Below are 21,347 nucleotides of genomic sequence, written 5' to 3' on the forward strand. Positions count from 1 at the left end.
TGTAGCTGGCACTATTAAGAATACTTTGCAGCTTGCAAGACTATGAACCATGAGGAGAATGGTTTTATGTTGGGGAATGAGTCGTTAAGTACAAGACATGAGGAGAAGCAGAGCAGGTTCTTGTAGAAGAGCTAATCTTAATTAGAAATAGGAAAACTTAGTTTGATTTTTGTTTTTTTAACCCTTGTTCTCTTTATACATTATAAAACAACAAGACTGTATTATTAAACAAAAGCAAAAGACATAAGTATTGGTTGAAGGGTAATTCAAATACTTAAGTAGTAATAAATAGGTGATGTGTCAACTGTTACTATTAACAAGTAATGAAAAAGCAAATAAGTAGATAGCGCCAACACCCTATACTAATAGACTTACATCTATTTTTCTACAGCAGCATAAAACTTTTGTTAAAATAGATAATTTACATGTGAAAATATCAATTAGTTGAGTTAGATGACACCTCTCGCATCATTTTTGTAGTATTTGGGTACAAAAACCTCAACATTTATCTGGAAGTTTTAGTTGCAGTTAGGAAAAACCGGGGGGGGGGGGGGTAGGAGATTAACAGGACTTTTTTTTTTTTCAGTGACTTAGAAGAGGAATGGGAAGGCCTAAAAGGAGACAAATCTACAACTCATGGGTCATACTCATACCTGATATCTGCTTTGATTGCTTTAACAGAGTAGACACTCCACTAGCCACCCAAGAGCTAGGTGATGGTCCAGGAATGTGGACAAGTAAATCTAATGACACAGTTTTCAGTAACATGAATGAAAGTGTTAACAAGAATGGCAATTTACCAAGTTGACTCACAGATGGTAGGTTAACAGTATAGCAAACTGATGACAAAACAGTCGTGGCCAAAAGTTTGGAACATGTTTTTGAAAAATTTTCAAAATTACAGGAAGTCACATGATCTGCATCAAACATAACTAAAAAATTTTATAGATGCCCACTATATTACTGTCAGTAGTAATAATATATTGCAAATTAAATATAACTTTGGGCATTTAATACAAAAATTCTAATTTTCAGATCTATGTTCCAACCTTTTGGCCATGACTGTACATGACAAGTACTTAGTGCTTTATATGCCATCAAGGTAAAAGATATGTTAAATGTATTCTGGGATTCTAGCAGCATAATTTCTGTCTGAGAGGCATAGACATGGCTAAGTGGTTAAGAAGCTCACTTTGCAACCACATGGTTTTGGGTTCAGTCCCACTGTGTGGCATCTTGGGCAAGTGTCTTTCACTATAGCTCCAGGTCAACCAATGTCTTGTGAGGGAATTCAGCAGACAGAAATTGTGTGGAAGCCCATCATATGTATACATATATCTATGTTGTATGTGTCTCTGAGTCTCCATCACCACCACTTGACAAGTGCTGCTGTGTCCCCATGACTTAGAAGTTTGGCAACAGACTTAAAATAAGTACTGGCATCGATTCATTCAACTAAAACTCTACAAGGCAGTGTTCCAGCATGGCTGCAATCCAATGACTAAAACAAGTAAAAGGTAAAAATAACTCCTTTAAGATGGGAAATCCAGCCAAGACTATATATATTCTTTTTACCAGAGACTAAATAATTTAAGAACTGCACCAGAGACTACATGGTTGGAAAGCAAGCTTCTTAACCCAGAGCCATACTTTCTCAAACAAGACTCAAACTTGAAAATGAAATGCTAGACTTGGAAACAGCCAAACTAGAGCATAAAACTTAGTTCTAAAAAATGCTAGCATTTATATATAATCAGGATATTTTTGTAAATACTACTGTAGTTACAAACAAGAACATGAAACAGAAAGCTATTTGAGTAGTTATTTCGCATAAGTATATTTATTTTCCTTTCTTCTTTTTAGAGGTGCTAGTGGGGATATAAACATGACTGGAGAAAATGACCAGCAAGAGATGCCATATATCACAAGAATAAGACAAAAGCTAATTTTCTTGTGTGTGCAAATCACATAATGAACTTAGAGATCCAATAAGAAATAATAAGTTTCTCACCAAGACATTAGTAACATATTCAATTTTGTAAGATGTTCATATTTATTGGAATTCCTCTGTCACATATACTCAATATTGTTAGCCAACAATCACTCAATGCAATACCAACAACTTTATCAAAACAGACATTGCTAATTTGGCTTAGACCATTAACTCTTGATACCAACCCACCTAAGACTGCCCCTGGTTCTATGATACAAATTCACTGTTTTAAGATGATCAAACTTTAAAATTTCCATCAAAATTTCATGATTATTTTAATAAATTCTACATTGGTTTCAAAATTAATTGAAACAAAGGCAGTGTATTTCAACAGAAATATGATAAAAGTGTTAAACTATTTAACCCTTTCACATTTAAGCTGGCCATATCCAGCTAAAATAATCTACCTGTGTAATCTTCAAACTGGCCAAATCTAGCCTCTCACACTTACCCCCACAATATTATTCCAGAACTAAACAATCACATCATTGAAATCTCAGAGCTACAAGGTAATGCATGACTAATCTGCCTGACTGGCAACCAGTGCCAGTGGCATGTAAAAAGCACCATTGGAGCATGGCCAATGTCAGTGCCACCTGGATGGCTCCTGTGCTAGTGGCACGTGAAAAGCACCCACTACACTCTCAGGGTGGTTGGCTTTAGGAAGGGCATCCAGCTGTAGAAACCTTGCCAAATCAGATTGGAGCCTGGTGCAGCCTCCCAACCTGCAATTCTCAGTCAAACTATCCAACACATGCCAGCATGGAAAGCAGATATTAAATGACAACAATGATGTGAATAAATAAGTATTACATTTGACAGAGAAATCTGAATGCTAAAGGGTTAAGGACAACACAATCACGGTGCCAATATAGTTCCTGAATTATAGAGAATATACAGTCTACATCCAATATGTAAAAAGTTGCACAAACAGCAGTCACTCTTAAGTATATATAGTCTCTGTTCAGATGTTATACCAGCACAGAGTTTCATGCCTCAGCATTTTCAGTGCTATTTACATTTAATGGCCTAGAAGCTTCCACCATTTACACCCTTCACTAACTCCAAATGCAAAAACTTATTTGAAAGTATTTTGTGGATGATTACAAATTCATAAGACAAGAAGTCAAACTAACTGATCAAAGAAGAAATTATAGAATCATGTAAAGCTTGGAACTGTAATCACAGAAAACTCTAAAAGCACAAACAATGCCTTGTCGCTGATTTCTTGGCCACTATTAATATTTATTTTCTTCTTGATGGTTTTTCCAGAGTATGTCATAAGCATGTTAATTCACACTATATTGCAGCATCTATATTTTAACAGGTTGATTTGAAATGTATCTAACATCAACTACCACTGGCGATAAATGATTATCTTTATACTGCTTGGGACAAGTGTTTCCATTAAACAGGACCTCCATTTGGCTTCACAGATATAATGACATGTTTTTAACATGTAATGAACCAAATTATCTCACAAAATAGCATTAAATCTAGCTACTTCTATCTGCATACATAAAAACATGTTTCTTATCTTGGGATGAAGAACAACATTTTTAAGAAAAGATGCTCTGAGAATTTGAAATGTTACTGTAGGAAAGTGAAGTGAAATGTCTTACTTAGGCAAAATAAATTTGCCAAACCAATGGTAGTACAATTTTTCCACGTGATTACTTGACTAGGTACAAATAGCAGCCAAATTTCTCTCAATCATAACCTATTGTCTTAAAAAATGAAGACCACATAGTACATGTAGGACTATATTATCCAATATCTGAAGAAAAAAAAAAAAAAAGATGAGATGGTCATGGCAGGAACACCTCTGATTGTTGGCCTTTCTAACCAGAGTTGGCTTGAGGCTAAAAAAAAATAAAATAATAAAATAAATTTAGAATGTGACCATTTATGCCTATCCCAAGAATATTATTAGCAAGAAACAGAAATGAATGTTGGTTTCTCATATTGATACAGAATCATCTATCTGTATGGTAAGATCAACCATTACATGTCCAGTAATGAGAGGGAAGAAACAATCAATTCTACCTGATGGGATTTGAAATCAGAATGTAGAAATCATCATCATCATCATCATCATCGTTTAACGTCCGCTTTCCATGCTAGCATGGGTTGGACGATTTGACTGAGGACTGGTGAAACCGGATGGCAACACCAGGCTCCAGTCTGATTTGGCAGAGTTTCTACAGCTGGATGCCCTTCCTAACGCCAACCACTCAGAGAGTGTAGTGGGTGCTTTTACGTGTCACCCGCACGAAAACGGCCACGCTCGAAATGGTGTCTTTTATGTGCCACCCGCACAAGCCAGTCCAGGGGCACTGGCAACGATCTCGCTCGAAAATCCTACAGGAGCCAGTCAGGCGGTACTGGCAACGGCCACGCTCAAAATGGTGCATCTCATGTGCCACCCGCACAAGAACCAGTCCAGGGGCACTGGCAACGATCTTACTTGGCTTGCCGGGTCTTCTCACGCACAGCCCATTTCCAAAGGTCTCGGTCCGTAGTCATCGCCTCGGTGAGGCCCAATGTACGAAGGTCTTGCCTCACCACCTCAGCCCAGGTCTTCCTGCGCCTACCTCTTCCACGGGTTCCCTCAACTGTTAGGGTGTGGCACTTTTTCACGCAGCTATTCTCCTCCATTCTCACCACATGTCCATACCAGCGCAATCGTCTCTCTTGCACGCCACAACTGATGCTTCTAATGTTCAGCTTTTCTCTCAAGATACTTACACTCTGACGGGTATTCACATTGACATTACACATCCAACGGAGCATACTGGCTTCATTCCTTGCGAGCTTACGTATGTCCTCAGCAGTTACAGCCCATGTTTCACTGCCATGTAGCATGGTTGTTCGTACGCATGCGTCATACAGTCTGCCTTTTACTCTGAGTGAGAGTCCCTTTGTCGCCAGCAGGGGTAAGAGCTCTCTAAACTTTGCCCAGGCTATTCTTATTCTAGCAGCTACACTTTCAGCGCACCCACCCCCACTACTAACTTGGTCGCCCAGATAGCGGAAGCTATCGACTACCTCTAGTTTTTCACCCTGGAATGAGATAGAAGTTGTTTCCTGTTTGTTTGCAGTCTTTATTGCACCTGAACATCTGCCACAAACAAAAACTAACTTGCTAGTTAACCTGCCTTTGATGTTGCTGCACCTCTTATGTGTCCATAGCTTGCACCGGGTACATCTTATAGAGTTACTACCTACTCCTTTTCTACATACTGAGCAGGGCCATCTACCTGAAGGGGTTTGTGTTTTATCTACCTTCCTACTTATTAGGATTTTGGTTTTAGCTAGGTTGACTCTAAGGCCCTTCAATTCTAGACCTTGCTTCCACACCTGAAACTTCTCTAGTTCTGATAGTGACTCCGCAATTAGGGCAAGGTCATCAGCATAGAGGAGCTCCCAGGGGCAACCTGTCTTGAACTCCTCTGTGATTGCCTGGAGGACTATGGTAAATAATAGGGGGCTGAGGACGGAACCTTGGTGGACCCCTACCTCTACCCGGAATTCATTGCTGTACTCATTTCCAACCCTCACCTTACTGGCAGCATCTCTGTACATGGCTCGCACAGCTCTCACTAGCCATTCTTCTATCCCAAGTTTCCTCATTGACCACCGTAAATCATATAAAGTATTTAGCTTCTGAGCTCCACCATCATGGTCATTCCACTGCATAGGAATAAGAAATATTGATTTCAAAGTGACTCAAGGCAATAAATCTGTAAGAAATAGGAGGCATTATCAGAAAATTTCTGGACAGCGCATGATAGTACTGTTCAACAGAAATTAGTACACAGCTGGTGATTACTAGCAGCCAGCCTATTGAGTTAATCCACAACTAGGCTTTATTACTATCTATACATGTTCTGTTATCTGAGGTTTTGTATCATTTTGTGAGAATGACACCTCTAGCTAGGTAACCATGTATCTCCTTCACAGCAGCACACCTCTTGTTAACTCCCACTCTCTCTAGGTAACCGTTTCTGCCCTTGTTAACTCTCACTCTCGCTCTGGCTGGGTAACCATGGACCTCCGCTACAGCAAGACATCTGTTTCTGCCTCTCTGTCACACTCTTATCTTCCATCATCTGACACAAGATCACCTCCTCCAATTCCCCTTCCCCTCTCAAAGACTCTTTATCTTGCAAAGTCACTTGGTGACCCCACCAGTGCAGGTGCCACTTAAAAAGCAACCAGTCCATACTGTAAAGTGGTTAGCATTTGAAAGAGCATCCAGCTGTAAAAACCATGCTAAAACTGACCTTGCCTGTGCAAGTGCTACATAAAAAGCACTCAGCCTACTCTACAGAGTGGTTGGTGTTAGAAAAGGCATCCAACCATAAAAACCATACCAAAACATACTCGGAAGCATGGCGCAGGCTCCCGCCTGGCCAGCTCCTGTCAAACTGTACAACCCATGCCAGCATGGAAGGAGGACATTAAACGATGATGATGATGACTCAGTCATTTTTATGTGACAAAGAAATCTGAGTAATGTGTCTGCATCAAATTTTGCATAAAGCTCATTAAATATGCTACCAAGATTTTCAAAATGTTTCATGTATTCGGAAAACATTCAGAAATCCACATGCAGGACTTTTAGTCACATGTGTTTCAAGGTTGATCAAGAGTCAGAGAAACCAAACACGAACAAAATGCCAGGAAATATGGAAAATAATTGTGAACTCATCCATGAAAATCACTGCTGAACAATTCATCAACTGCTTGACATGATTAGAATAGTTATGGAGTCTACCAGGGGATTCTCAAAGAACACCCCTGAACATGCATTGCAATTTTTAAAAGAATAAAATGAAGTCATTTCACACCTGCTGTATTCACTTGACCTATCCTCATATGATTTTTCTATGTTTCCCAAAAACTGAAGTTTAAGAGGGTGCCACTTCAAGACAGTAAATGAAATTGTAGGTGTGACTGGGCTTCTATGGTGCCTTTAAAGCATGGAAAATATGCTGGGATCACTGGGCACTGTTCTATTTGGTATAGTCCTCACTTGGGCATTATCCTATTTGATATAGTCCTTCCAAGAGGACTATATCAAATAGGATAGTGTCTATATAAAATACATTACATTATTTACAGGTATACAAGTGCACCTTTTAAGACCAGGTCTCACATCCCTCATACAGTTACTAAAATCAAGCCTAGTACTCACTGACCTTAAAAGAATGAAAAGTAAATTGAATTCTGTAAGAATTTTAAACTAAATTGTACACACAGAGAACTAAACATTCTAAAGTGAAGTTCATGATTTTGGATATATTCATATGTTGTGGAGAGGGGGTGCAGGCTCAAAGAGAATGTAAAGTTTTCTAACAGGTTTCATATAGTATAGAGAACCCTTGTTAAATTGTGCTAATAGAGGGGATGCCTGTTTAAGCCAATTGTCCCAGTTAAATGATGGCTGGGGTTAATATTGGATATGTGTAAGATGTAGAAAGCACACACTGTACACTGAACATGATAAACAGTTTCAAAATTAGAGAAAATATTGTAAACATTAAATAATAATTCAAAACATTTTATATAATTAATTTAACGTTACAGTATGTAAAAATTAAAAAGTTAATTTTGTAAAATTTTAATTTCATTTACTTGTGACAGATGTGAGATGAGGTAGATGTGGTCACAGTGGAGGTAAATAAAGTAGAACAATTAGTAAGCTACATATACCTAGGGTAAATAATAAGCACCAAAACAAAAAAATAATGAGGAAGTTAATGTTAGGCTGGGTCCCTTTCAAGAAGTGTGGCAGCATTTTAAAATCAAACCAAGTCTGCCTCTAAAGAAAAATCCAAAATGAAACACCTGTAGTCTTTTATAACACCTGCAGTCTTTTATGGATCAGAAACATGGGCCCTAACAGCAGAGATGGAGAAGAAACTGTAAAAAAAGAGAAAATAGACTTGAGTAAGACACTTGGGACAGGCAGCTACTGGACAAAAGTCATCGGAGAACGGTGGTCAATGATGGAGAACTGAAAAGGAGAAAAACCACGAACAAAACATGGCTAAACAAGAGTGAAAAAATTCTGGATCATTGGAAACTGGCAACATCAAATGGGAGACTATAATTATTGGTGATGGTATGCTGAGACTTTCATCCTATCGTAGATCAATAACAGCTGACAACACAATAAGCACACACACACACACACACGTACTCAAATGTGTATGTGTGTGCATTTGGATGTAAAAATAAAAGAAAACAGCATTTACTTGAAAGATATATTAAAGTTATTTGTTTGAAGCTAAAGTTTCATTCAATTGCAACTGCAAATTTCCCATAAGTTGCACAGACAAGTAACAGTGGAGCAAAGACAGCTTCAAGTATATATATATATATATATATATATATATATATATATATATATATAATTATTCAATATTAACAGTTTTGTATTAGAAAACCAGGAATTTATACAAGGCTGTAAAAGAAGTGCTCAAACTAGTTGAGACATAGGTACAAAGTTAATTGCAGAATAAAACCGTTAGGTCATCGACTCGAAAAGCCGTAGCCCACCAATGACCACAACATAGACCACAAAAACCAAATTAGTAAAGGGAGGTCAAAATTTTTATACATAAGAATAAAAATCGATTAAAAATGCAATAGAATAATATAAATAAATAAATAAACAGCGATTAAAAATTGATTAAAAATATTAGAGACTGGTACAAATACAGTAGAATAAAAATATATATATATATATATGAGGAAACTTGGGATAGAAGAATGGTTAGTGAGAGCTGTACGAGCCATGTACAGAGATGCTGCCAGTAAGTTGAGGGTTGGAAATGAGTACAGCAATGAATTCCGGGTAGAGGTAGGGGTCCACCAAGGTTCCGTCCTCAGCCCCCTCTTATTCATCATAGTCCTCCAGGTAATCACAGAGGAGTTCAAGACAGGTTGCCCCTGGGAGCTCCTCTATGCTGATGACCTTGCCCTAATTGCGGAGTCACTATCAGAACTAGAGAAGAAGTTTCAGGTGTGGAAGCAAGGTCTAGAATTGAAGGGCCTTAGAGTCAACCTAGCTAAAACCAAAATCCTAATAAGTAGGAAGGTAGATAAAACACAAACCCCTTCAGGTAGATGGCCCTGCTCAGTATGTAGAAAAGGAGTAGGTAGTAACTCTATAAGATGTACCCGGTGCAAGCTATGGCCACATAAGAGGTGCAGCAACATCAAAGGCAGGTTAACTAGCAAGTTAGTTTTTGTTTGTGGCAGATGTTCAGGTGCAATAAAGACTGTAAACAAACAGGAAACAACTTCTATCTCATTCCAGGGTGAAAAACTAGAGGTAGTCGAGAGCTTCCGCTATCTGGGCGACCAAGTTAGTAGTGGGGGTGGGTGCGCTGAAAGTGTAGCTGCTAGAATAAGAATAGCCTGGGCAAAGTTTAGAGAGCTCTTACCCCTGCTGGCGACAAAGGGACTCTCACTCAGAGTTAAAGGCAGACTGTATGACGCATGCGTACGAACAGCCATGCTACATGGCAGTGAAACATGGGCTGTAACTGCTGAGGACATACGTAAGCTCGCAAGGAATGAAGCCAGTATGCTCCGTTGGATGTGTAATGTCAATGTGAATACCCGTCAGAGTGTAAGTATCTTGAGAGAAAAGCTGAACATTAGAAGCATCAGTTGTGGTGTGCAAGAGAGACGATTGCGCTGGTATGGACATGTGGTGAGAATGGATGAGGATAGCTGCGTGAAAAAGTGCCACACCCTAACAGTTGAGGGAACCCGTGGAAGAGGTAGGCCCAGGAAGACCTGGGCTGAGGTGGTGAGGCAAGACCTTCGTACATTGGGCCTCACCGAGGCGATGACTACTGACCGAGACCTTTGGAAATGTGCTGTGCGTGAGAAGACCCGGCAAGCCAAGTAAGATCGTTGCCAGTGCCCCTGGACTGGTTCTTGTGCGGGTGGCACATGAGATGCACCATTTTGAGCGTGGCCGTTGCCAGTACCGCCTGACTGGCTCCCGTAGGATTTTCGAGTGAGATCGTTGCCAGTGCCCCTGGACTGGCTTGTGCGGGTGGCACATAAAAGACACCATTTTGAGCGTGGCCGTTTTCGTGCGGGTGACACGTAAAAGCACCCACTACACTCTCTGAGTGGTTGGCGTTAAGAAGGGCATCCAGCTGTAGAAACTCTGCCAAATTAGACTGGAGCCTGGTGTTGCCATCCGGTTTCACCAGTCCTCAGTCAAATCGTCCAACCCATGCTAGCATGGAAAGCGGACGTTAAACGATGATGATGATGATATATATATGTAGAAAAAATATAGAGAAAAAAAATAATACATAGGGAGCTGTAGCACAACAGTTCATTCGCTGAGGCCAATAGCCAATAAAACAAATTCAAAACAAGTAGTATGAAAGTTCAACTACCTCCCCCATGACAGCAAATTTAGTAGGTAAAATTCAATTTCATAAACAGGAATACCGAAGCACATGGGACAAAACAACAACAGAACATGCAAAGTGTGGCAAAGTAAAATCCAAGTTTCACCATTCCGCAGGTAACATCAGTAAAGTCAAACCATAAACATCATTTACAGTGGATTACGAGTATAGGTGGAACACAAACACAGAACACCTATGGCCATTTCGGGGGTATATCACCGTATTTAATGCACAATAGAACACAAATTGGTGATAATCCCTTCTTAAGGGTAAAAAAAGACACACAGACATCAACAAAGTCACCAGTCAAGAAAATTATAATTACGAGAGCAAGCTTAAATAAATAATATGGACTAGACCAAAAAAAAAAAAAAAAAATCTAATTTTTAGTATACCCTTTAGAATAGTCAGGCAGGTTTGGTAACTAAAACTATTAGGTTTCAAATCCAATGTAAACCATGATAAAAAATTAATACTACCATTGTATCCATATTTTTATTATTATTTTAATATCAATTATTTTTGTCTATTCATTTACTTCTATTTTACCTACTAAATTTGCTGTCATGAGGGAGATAGTTGAACTTTCGTACTACTTGTCTTGAATTTGTTTTATTGGCTATTGGCCTCAGCGAATGAACTGTTGTGCAACATCTCCCTATGTATTGTTTTTTTTTCTCTATATTTTTTCTATATATTTATATTTTTATTCTACTGTATTTGTACCAGTCTCTAATATTTTTAATCAATTTTTAGACGCTGTTTATTTATTTATTTATATTATTCTATTGCATTTTTAATTGATTTTTATTCTTATGTATAAAAATTTTGACCACCCTTTACTAATTTGGTTTTTGTGGTCTATGTTGTACTTCTTGTGGTCATTGGTGGGCTACGGCTTTTCAAGTCGATGACCTAACGGTTTTATTCTGCAATTAACTTTGTTATATATATGTATATATATATATATATATATATATATATATTATATCATATTAATCATTGATTCTATAATGGCCAGGGGAGAAGGAGGAGGCCGTACAGGAAGGAAGGAAAGACAACACTGAACTTTACAAATCCGTCACACTGGTGAAACTGATGCAGTTGAGCTTTAGTCTGGGCATTTGTAGATCAATGTCTACGAAAAGTATGAACCGGTAGGTAATTCTAGTTCCAGAGAAGTAAACGGAAACATGCTTCACATAAGAACTAAGAGATGAGATACAATCAAGAGTGATGTAACAAAGAAATGGGGCAACTGGACTCAAGTGAAGAGAGTATGAAGTAGGAATTTCAACACAACAGAGGCTATTGTAGTATAAATATAGAAAAGGCAGTGAAAAGAAACAGTGCATCTGTAAGCTAGTGGGTGAAGTATGCTGGGTGATTGAATATTTGCCAATCAGATGACCTCCTTTTATATGTGATGTAGAATGTTAGTGTATTAGTGTGTTGTATGTGTGTTCACACGTGCACACAAATATAGCAAGTTACAGCTCCAAGGGGCAGTATTCAATAAGTATGAAATGATAAAGTTGAAAAACTTGAGAAATAAAAGAAACATTTACTTTCCCAATAAATTCTGTTTCTGTCAAAACAATTGGGGCTGAAAACAGCAAAGATAAATGGGATAGATCCAAGCATTCTGACAGGAATTTTCAGAAAATAAGAAAATAAAGAAAATAAAAACATAAGTAGCACACACCCTTCACTGGTATTTGGAAGTGTTTATAACAAAATGTTTGCCTCCTTATGTATGTTATATCTCAAATAACAGACCAAATAAAACTATTCAAAGCTCAGACATCTATCTACACACAAGTATGTAAGGAACTTGCAGTTTGCGACAGAAATTAATTTTAAATTGAGAATGGAAACAAAATCATTGTAAACAATATAAATAAACTCTAGTCATTTGTTGGAAGATGTTTAACATCATGTTGTAGGGTTCATCAAAGTAACGGACACTGCATTATTTGAAACATTCAATTATCAATAAATAATATATACACTGATGTATGTATTGAATATATTTTAGCAAGGAGTAAGCAGAAGAGAAGGAGAAAAGAAAGAGAAAGGAAAAGAGGTAGAAAAAGAGAAGGAAGTGAGATGCATAATAAAAATAAAAAAGCACTAGATTCTGGTTTTGACAATAAGGAAGTTTGAAAAGAGAAAGCATGAATGATACTGAACATTATTTTCAATATAGCTACCCCAATCTCAAAACATAGTTTTCTCTCTCTCTCAGTTACACCACAGAAGTTAATACTTATGAATTCATGTTAAGTGTTATTTCTAATGACCTATCTTTCAGTCCAAAAATACCATCATCACAATTACTAATAACTGCTTTTCCTGTACAAAGCAATCAAAATGGTGCCAGGCTACTACTACTACTCTCTACATATGGCTTCCATATATAATGGTAGAGTACAATGTCACTAACAGTTCAAAAAGTGGAATAAATTAGTTTGCTGTAAAGAAGAGAAGTCTAACGTTTTGACCCAAACCCTTCATCAGAGAGAGAGAGAGAGAGAGAGAAAGAGAATTTTTAATAAGATTTCCTAGTAACTAGTGTACTACATAGTTATGTAATAATCCTTTTTACTCTAGGCACAAGGCCCGAAATTTTGGGGGAGAGGATAGTCGATTAGATTGATCCCAGTATGCAATTGGTACTTAATTTATCGACCCCAAAAGGATGAAAGGTAAAGTCGACCTCAGCAGAATTTGAACTCAGAACATAGAGACAGACAAAATACCGCTAAGTATTTCTTTTACAATGTGAACTCAGATCCTGTTAAGGTTTACTTCCCTTTTTGCCCTTTTAGGTTTGATAAAATAAATACCAGTCAAGTCCTGGGGGGGGGGGTCAATATAATCAATTACACCCCCTAATTTGAGGTCCTTATGCCAACATGTAAAAAAACAAAACAATCATTATCTAACTTAGATATATTTCTGCCAATATTGGTCCAGGCCATGTCAAACTTAACAGTAATAGCATATATATAAGTGTAATATCTACCATTCACAAAGATTAAAATTGGCATTTTTTATTTTTAATTGTAACCCAGTTTTATGAAACTTGTGAATGGCCTTTGATAAAATAAAACCAAGGTAAAATCAGCTGTAACAGCTGCAAATATCCCTTTTGTCAAAACGCAACTTGATTTTCTTGGATTAACTGCGTCATACATTGACAACTGTATTGTGTATATAGGTAATTAGTAGCTTTAAGGCTAGAGACGTTAGATTTGAGGATTTAGACGAAAGTTGACTGAAAACAATAGACATAGTAGATTGGTATTACTAGCTGTGATAAAAATATTAAAATCTGTGTCTGAAAACATAACTGATAAGGTGAAAATATTTGTGGCTATCTTTACTGATAACAGAAAGTCAATGAGAAAGTCAACATCACAAGGCCAAGGATGACATTTCTCAGAACCAGTTACAATAGTCTAATGAAATTTAACAAGGGACAGTTTGTAACTTATATCAAGACAAGACCCAAAAGTCCAAAAGTATACACTGGAGAAGGAAACAACACCCGAATGCACATGTAGTTATTTTTTACTAAAACTGCCACAGAACTTAATTACCAGTTTTTTTATTTTAACAACTCTGGAAGAGTGAAAGATAAAGCTTGGCTTTAACAAGATTTGAATTCTCTAACACAAGACACTGAACAACATACTGTAAAACTTCCAGTTCAGCTTCACTTCTTGCTCAAATCATGTCTCACCTATTCCCTCTTTCAAATACTAACTCTCCATTGAGTCAAGGAAGCCTCCCCCACCTCTTTTCCCTGTTCTTTCCTGTCTTGCAAGTTACTTGGTAACTTCCCTAGTGTCAGTGGTATGAAAAAAGCACCTAAAACACACTGTAAAGTGGTTGGCATCCAACCATAGAAACCCTGCTAAAAATAACATTGAAGCTTGACATGGCCCCGCAGCTCACTGGATCATGTCAAACCATCCACTTTCCATGTCAGCATGGAAAGTGGACATTGAATGACGATGATAATGAATTATTTTTTTCTTAAAGTTTAGCATGGACTATACTAAGGCAAATAAATTGTGGTGTAGGGAACCTATAAAAGAAGTAGTGATAATCTTGATAAGCTAGATGTTTACACCAACATTCTCTACTCTTTCATCATATGATCAGCAATCCCTGAATCACTAGACACACACAATTAGTCACTTCACGTCTTATTTATATTTTCAGATATCCTAGTAAATATAATCAACAAAATGAAGCCAATGAAAATGTTTATTTAATCACATGATGTGTTAGAAATAGCAGCTAAATTTCCCTCTTATCAAAACACTAATGCATTAAAAGAGAAAACAAGGACATTGAAGTGCTCGGAATATAAAATGACTTACTGATCAGGGTTGGGCTGACCTGGGAATAAACAACAATTCACGAACTGGATGACAATTCTATATTAAAAGTACAAGTGCTAGAATTGATACAAGTAAATATCTGAGTAGAAAGATACCAGTTGCTACATTTCATATTTCTGATAGAAAGACGATGAAAACAAAATTAATAAAACTGAATTCTTCTGTTTATAGACTCACTTGAACCTCAGCATAGTAGTCAATCTTTCAATGAAATTAAATATCACCATGAACTGAATTCATACAATATGAGCAACAAAATTTAAAAGTTTGTTATAATAATTTCAACATCAATTGAAAAATGTCCAACCAATTAAAATATCTATAGTACAGTACAGTTAACCTTCACTTGTGAGAGAGTATGGCTTAGTAGCATGTATCATACTTTCAGTAGTTGTTTTAGGTGCTGGTGTAGGTGCAAGCAGGCATAGATACACTTTTAGCCATTTCACAAAATCCAGCAAAACATCCAGGATGTGATAGCTGGAAGGAGAGTGAGTGGACTGCACCAGCACTGAACTGATACTCACTGCAGTTGAGTAGAATGAAGCAATGTAAAATAGAGTGTCTTGCTCGAGGATATAAAATGCCACCTGGTCCAAGAACTGAATCTGGTGATCATGAGGTCAATACCCTAAACCCTAGCCATACAAATGATAGCATTGTTTCCAACACAGATCACCAAGACTTACGCTTCCTCCAATTAACTCATGTGTTTCAATGTTCCTTTAGGACACAACTAAGAGGCAAACATACAAAATGTATTCAATGACACTTCTTTTGAAATAAATTTATATAATTCTAAGAATAAATTTGTCTGTTTAGTTCACATGTGCTTTTTATTGTCTCACTTGGTGCCTGACCTCACTTACTACTCTGTTGTTAACCAATTCACGATCCTACCAAGATATTACTCACTGTCTAACAACACTATTGTTATGTACCATCAGACACGTGCACACCCACAGAACAGCTTTATTCTACATAGTCTTTAAAACATCCGCGTTATACACAATATGTATATTGCATTGTTAAATGTATATGCCCTCTCCCACACATTATATATATATATATATATATATATTATATATATTATATATATATATATATATATATATATATATATATATATATATATATATATATATATATATATATATATATATATATATATATATATATAAGCCAACCCAATTCATATTTATTCTGCAAAACACTTCTCAGTGTGAGTCATGTTACTCAATGTCTATTTAAAAATAAGATTTTTTTGGTTATTTCAAAGTCTGTCAGAGAGAGATAGGTGACAAAGCCCAGGTGTTATAGGCTGTGTGTGTGTGTGTGTGTGTGTGTGTGTGTGTGTGTGTGTGTGAGTGATTCACTTATCTTTTGCAAACCTCTGTTTAAAGTATTTGAATTTCAAGTGCATCTGCCATCCTTGGTGCGTCGCTCTATGGCATAGCTGGGCTGTGTTAAGGAGTAATTAATGATTTCCTTTAACAATTTCTTCAAAGACACCCTCTGCCAGCTGAATTATATCTAAAGACATCTGTCAGCTGAAGAGGTCTTACACTATATATAGAATACAATATATTCCCCTAGTATTTCAAAGATTTAATTCCTTACCAGTCTGTACTACTCTAAATATTAATTTATTTTTTCAGAATCCCTAACTCTATAAAAGCATGTAAAGGTAAATGGATCCTTCATTGGTTTTAATGATGAATATTCCAGACAACTTCCCTATAGACTTACAGAAAATAGCTAGCATTCCACAGACTCTTGTACCCTTAGCTTAATCCCCTCATAGAATCTCGTAGATGTCAGGTGTGACAGAATCAGACCTTTAAACTACAGGTAAAGCCAATCAAACAGATTTCCAAAGTGTCTGGCTACCCAATTTTACTCACAAAATTTAGGTCAACCCATTGCTGTGGTAGAAAACACTTGCCTTATGTGCCATGCAATGGCAGTAGGATCAAACTTGGAACTTCATGATTTTGAAGCAAACTTTTTAACCATTCAGTCATGCCTGAGCATGAAGAGAGTGAGAGAGAGAGAGAGAGAGAAAGAGAGAGAGTGTGAGGGTGAGAGTGAGAGAGAGTGAGAGAGAGAGAGTGAGTGAGAGAGAGAGTGAGAGAGAGAGAGAGAGTGAGAGTGAGAGAGAGAGAGTGAGAGAGAGAGGGAAGAAGAATAAGAAGAATGGAATGAAATACAAATAAGGATGGGTGTCCCTTCAGAAGCTTCAATATCTTAACTTTGGAGATATAGCTGCAAGCAAGCATAGAATCTAGACTTGAGCATGAAAGTGTGTCCAACTGAAAAGTAACATGAAGGATCAAATCACAATTAGTAACATACATTATTTTATTTTATATTTGTTATTTCACTTGTTAAATGTGTTCAACTGCTTTGGACAATTGAGAAGGAAAATAATTAAACGGTGATGTTAAAATCATAAGGCAATCCAAAAAAAATGAATAAAAAGCATAAATCAGTAATTATTCAAGAAAGAGCAATAGGAGTTGGAAGCCATACAAAACAATTGCAGCCTTGTAAATTAGGGAGATGAGATGGTGAAACAATCATCCTTTAGAATAACTGTACCTCCTCCATTTAAGTACCGGTTCTCACTGGTACCCAAAGAATGAAAAAAGATATCTACAAGAAAAACACGAAAAACAATGTATTAATATCAGCATTGTCAGTTTTCATAAATACATTGGATACTGGATTCACTGAATAATTTTTCTCTCTCACATCATGATATATTCATCAAGTTTTATAAATGGGCCAGCATTTAGGGAGAAACATCTGCATGTCTTAAAAGACTTAAGTTTTACAATGTAAGTATTAGAACTGCAATACAATATGGCAGTTAGTGGAAATTTAATGTGTGCATCAGCTAAAAGAGAACAAGTGCGGTTTGCTTAATTAGCAAAGATAGAGACAGGAAGCTACAGAGGGAGAAAGAGAGAGAAACTTTATCTCCTGTATCAGTGCATGGAGAAAAAAATTGAAGTAAAATATAATGTCTTCTTTGCAGACAAATCTTATAGATAGGGATACACAAACGTACAAAGATATTTAAATAAACACTTTGCACAAATTTAGCTATTTTTTGGGTGGAATCTTATAAGAGAGAGGGGTGGAGTGGAAATTGATGTTTGAAGGAAGTTTTACATTTCCAAAATAACATGCACTGTTATTTCACTTTTACTGTTTAACAACAGTCAGCAAAAAGTTCTGGCTGGATCCCCAAGCAACACCAATGGATATTATCTAAGCTTCTTTCTTGTGGTCTACCTTCAGATCTCTTGTCAGTTGGTTTTGTCTATAAAATCTGTCTTGCTATTCTTTCCTCAGAGGTTCTACCATATTTACTGGCAGTTGCATCTGGTAGGACTCTTTGGAGGAGGTGTCTGAGGATTCTACTCTGACAGCCCCCACAGAAATGGCACAATATAAAGAGGAGTGGATAGAACTGTTAACCATCAATCACAGCACATTTATGCTGTATTTCATACTGCATTTATGCATGTGGTAGAACTTAATGCATGTCACCTAATCTTTAAAAAAAAAAAGATTTCTCATTTTCAAATTGAGAAATAAACACCAATGATTCATAAAATAAGTAATATTGTAAAGTCACCATTATAGTCTTAGTGCTAGAGATAATGTTACTATGTTAGTCACAACATTACATACTGCAATGTTATAGTGTTAGTTACTAAAATGTCACTATATTACACATCACAACTACTAAGGATGTATTTAGTATTCATTAACAAACACTACATTATAAGCATTATAAGTCAAAAAAAAAAGTTTTGTTCTGCATATCCATCAGCAGATTTTACAAGCAACAAAAATAGAGAGATGATAGTGAGAGAGAGAGAGAGAGAGAGAGAGATGATAGTGAGAGAGATGAGGGAGCAAGGGAGATGAGAGACGAGGGAGATGAGAGACAAGGGAGATGAGAGACAAGGGAGATGAGAGACAAGGGAGATGAGAGACAAGGGAGATGAGAGACAAGGGAGATGAAAGACGAGGGAGATGAGAGACAAGGGAGATGAGAGACGAGGGAGTGAGAGAGATGAGAGCAAGTGAGAGATGAGGGAGAGAGAGAGATGAGGGAGAGAGAGTGAAAGATGAAGGAGAGAGAGAGAGAGTGAAAGATGAAGGAGAGAGAGAGTGAAAGATGAGGGAGAGAGAGAGTGAAAGATGAGGGAGAGAGAGAGTAAGAGATGAAGGAGAGAGAGAGTCAAAGATGAGGGAGAAAGAGAGTGAGAGCTGAGGGGGAGAGAGAGTGAGCGATGAGGGAGAGGGAAAGAGTGAGTGAGAGATGAGGGAGAGAGAGAGATGAGAGGACTGCATTGAAATATATAATGTAAACAGATGATACCTGTTAGGTTAGTATTGAATACGTGATGCTTGGTTGAAGATAAGTTGAAAATAGAATTAGATTCTAGAAAGTTAAGACATACACTGGCATATAAATGATTGGGATATGTAGAACTATGTTTCAAGAGACACATTACGGCACACATATACACACAAGAATATGATAATGATGTGATACAAGGATAATATCAGAGGAGAGATTTTGAAAAAAAAAAAAATATATATAACTATGAATTTCTCATAAAAACAAGATTTAATCAATGCAATGTTTCAAGCAGGAGGAAATAACTAGTAAATGGTATGTGCTATGACATAATAACGTTTAGCTTAATGTGAACTCTTAAACTGAACTATCACCAACATTGCTGTTTACAAGAGCTAAGAGCACGATGACTAGTTGTCAATAAACACTCCATAACATATCCTATAATGCTTAGAGTGTACAGTATTGATCTGTTGATAAATCGAGCAAATGCATTAGTTGGTCAGCAACAGTTGTTAAGGTTTCAACCAAGCTATACCAGTGCAATGAACATATCAATATTTACTTTTATCACAAATTTCAAATTCATAACATTTTAAGCTAAAAGAAAAACCAGCTTTTTTTTTTTCCTTGTGCTATGAAATCTTGGAATTGGTATCTTTCATACTCTCAGTTATAAAAAAAATTGCTTTGTGCTTAAGAAAGAAATCAATAGTCATTAGCTTGGTAGGATTTGAATTCATTGTTACAAGTTCAAATCCTACTCAAATCTGCTTTGATTTTTCCATCACATACCTTTAGGCACAGGTGTGGTTGTGTGGGTCAGAAGCTTGATTCCCAGCCACATAATTTTGGGTTCAGTCCTAATGCATTAGTACCTTGGGCAAGTGTCTATTATTGCCATGGGTTAACCAAATCCTTGTGCTTGGATTTGGTAAACAGAAACTGAAAGATGACCATCATGTGTGTATTTGTTTCTCTTAGTCTTGCCATCACATAATAACTGTGAATAAGTCATTGTTATACAAGCAGTGTCATTCATTTCCATTATTCTATGAAAACTTGTCTGGGCCATGGGTAGATATTACTCTGCTTGGAAACAATTGAAGGTTGGCAACAGGAAGGGCATCCAGCCATAAAAAAATAAAAGACCTATCTCAATAAACTTTGTCCAACCCATGCAAGCATGGAAAAATGGACAATGATACAGATACCTTTCTACCTTACCACGCCACGACTAGATTTATTTGCAGGTCAGACAATCACAATAGCTTAATTTTAACTGTCAAAGTTTGGTTATGAAATCTTATATGAAGGTTTTAGAATAGCCGAAGACAAAACACCAGATTTATCTCCACCCAACCAAAATCAGTTTTCTATCTTGATATACAAATGTACTTTGACAAGATTCTTAATATTATTTTTCTAAATATTTGCATCTATTTAACAGATCATTGACTAATTTTTTTTACAGTCAAATACATGTATGTATGAAAGAATCAATAAAGACATAAATATTCATTGTTTAAATCAGAAACACAGTCTTCAGTGAATTAAGAACAGGATTATCTTCATTATGTCAGTCAGTAACAGTGGTCAGGCTAACACTGCCTAATTAGATCATACCTTAGTTTCTCTTTATTTGTGGAAAATATCCAAGCAAAACACTGAAATGACTTTAAAGTCCTCTAATTGGTATCCTTTGCAATAACTAACAAGAGTGTCAGTCACTTCCGTAAAACAAAACAGAACAATAACAGGAAGGAATAAGGAAAACAATAAGGAAAAGAAAACTAGAGCAAAACAGCCCAAACAATAACATTTTCTTTTCTTTTTTAATACTTTTCTCAGAAGTATGAACAAAGCTGTACACAAGTTATGATAATAAAATTCTATCATTAGCGAAGGCGGAGGTATTGTCCGCCTTAGCAAAGGCGGAGGTATTGTTTTCAGTCGTATTTGTTTGTCCGTGGACAAGATATCTCAAGACCCGCTGGATGGATTCAGATGATTAGATTAGAACTGATTAGATTTGGGAATCGATCTGGTACCGGACAAGGATTCTGAATTATTTTTCTTGTTTTTTTTTTACTTAATTTTTGAGAGCG

At 36.8% G+C, this 21,347-nt stretch overlaps 1 protein-coding gene across 2 annotated transcripts in view; it reads right to left on the bottom strand.

The window, feature by feature from the left end:
- The window catches only part of LOC106867255 (EH domain-containing protein 3), a 96,261-nt gene that overhangs the window by 53,169 nt on the left and 21,745 nt on the right, over positions 1–21,347 (bottom strand). Inside the window, exon 2 of one of the 2 annotated variants that reach the window (XM_014912067.3) lies at positions 17,460–17,513. The exons of the other annotated variant lie outside the window; for it this stretch is intronic. Within the exon in view, the coding sequence (XP_014767553.1) occupies positions 17,460–17,513 (54 nt within the window). The remainder of the gene's footprint in view (positions 1–17,459; positions 17,514–21,347) is intronic. 2 annotated transcript variants of the gene reach the window in all.

The sequence above is a fragment of the Octopus bimaculoides genome, chromosome 8 (assembly GCF_046866305.1).
Source record: "Octopus bimaculoides isolate indiv1 chromosome 8, ASM4686630v1, whole genome shotgun sequence".
Lineage (NCBI taxonomy): Eukaryota > Metazoa > Mollusca > Cephalopoda > Octopoda > Octopodidae > Octopus > Octopus bimaculoides.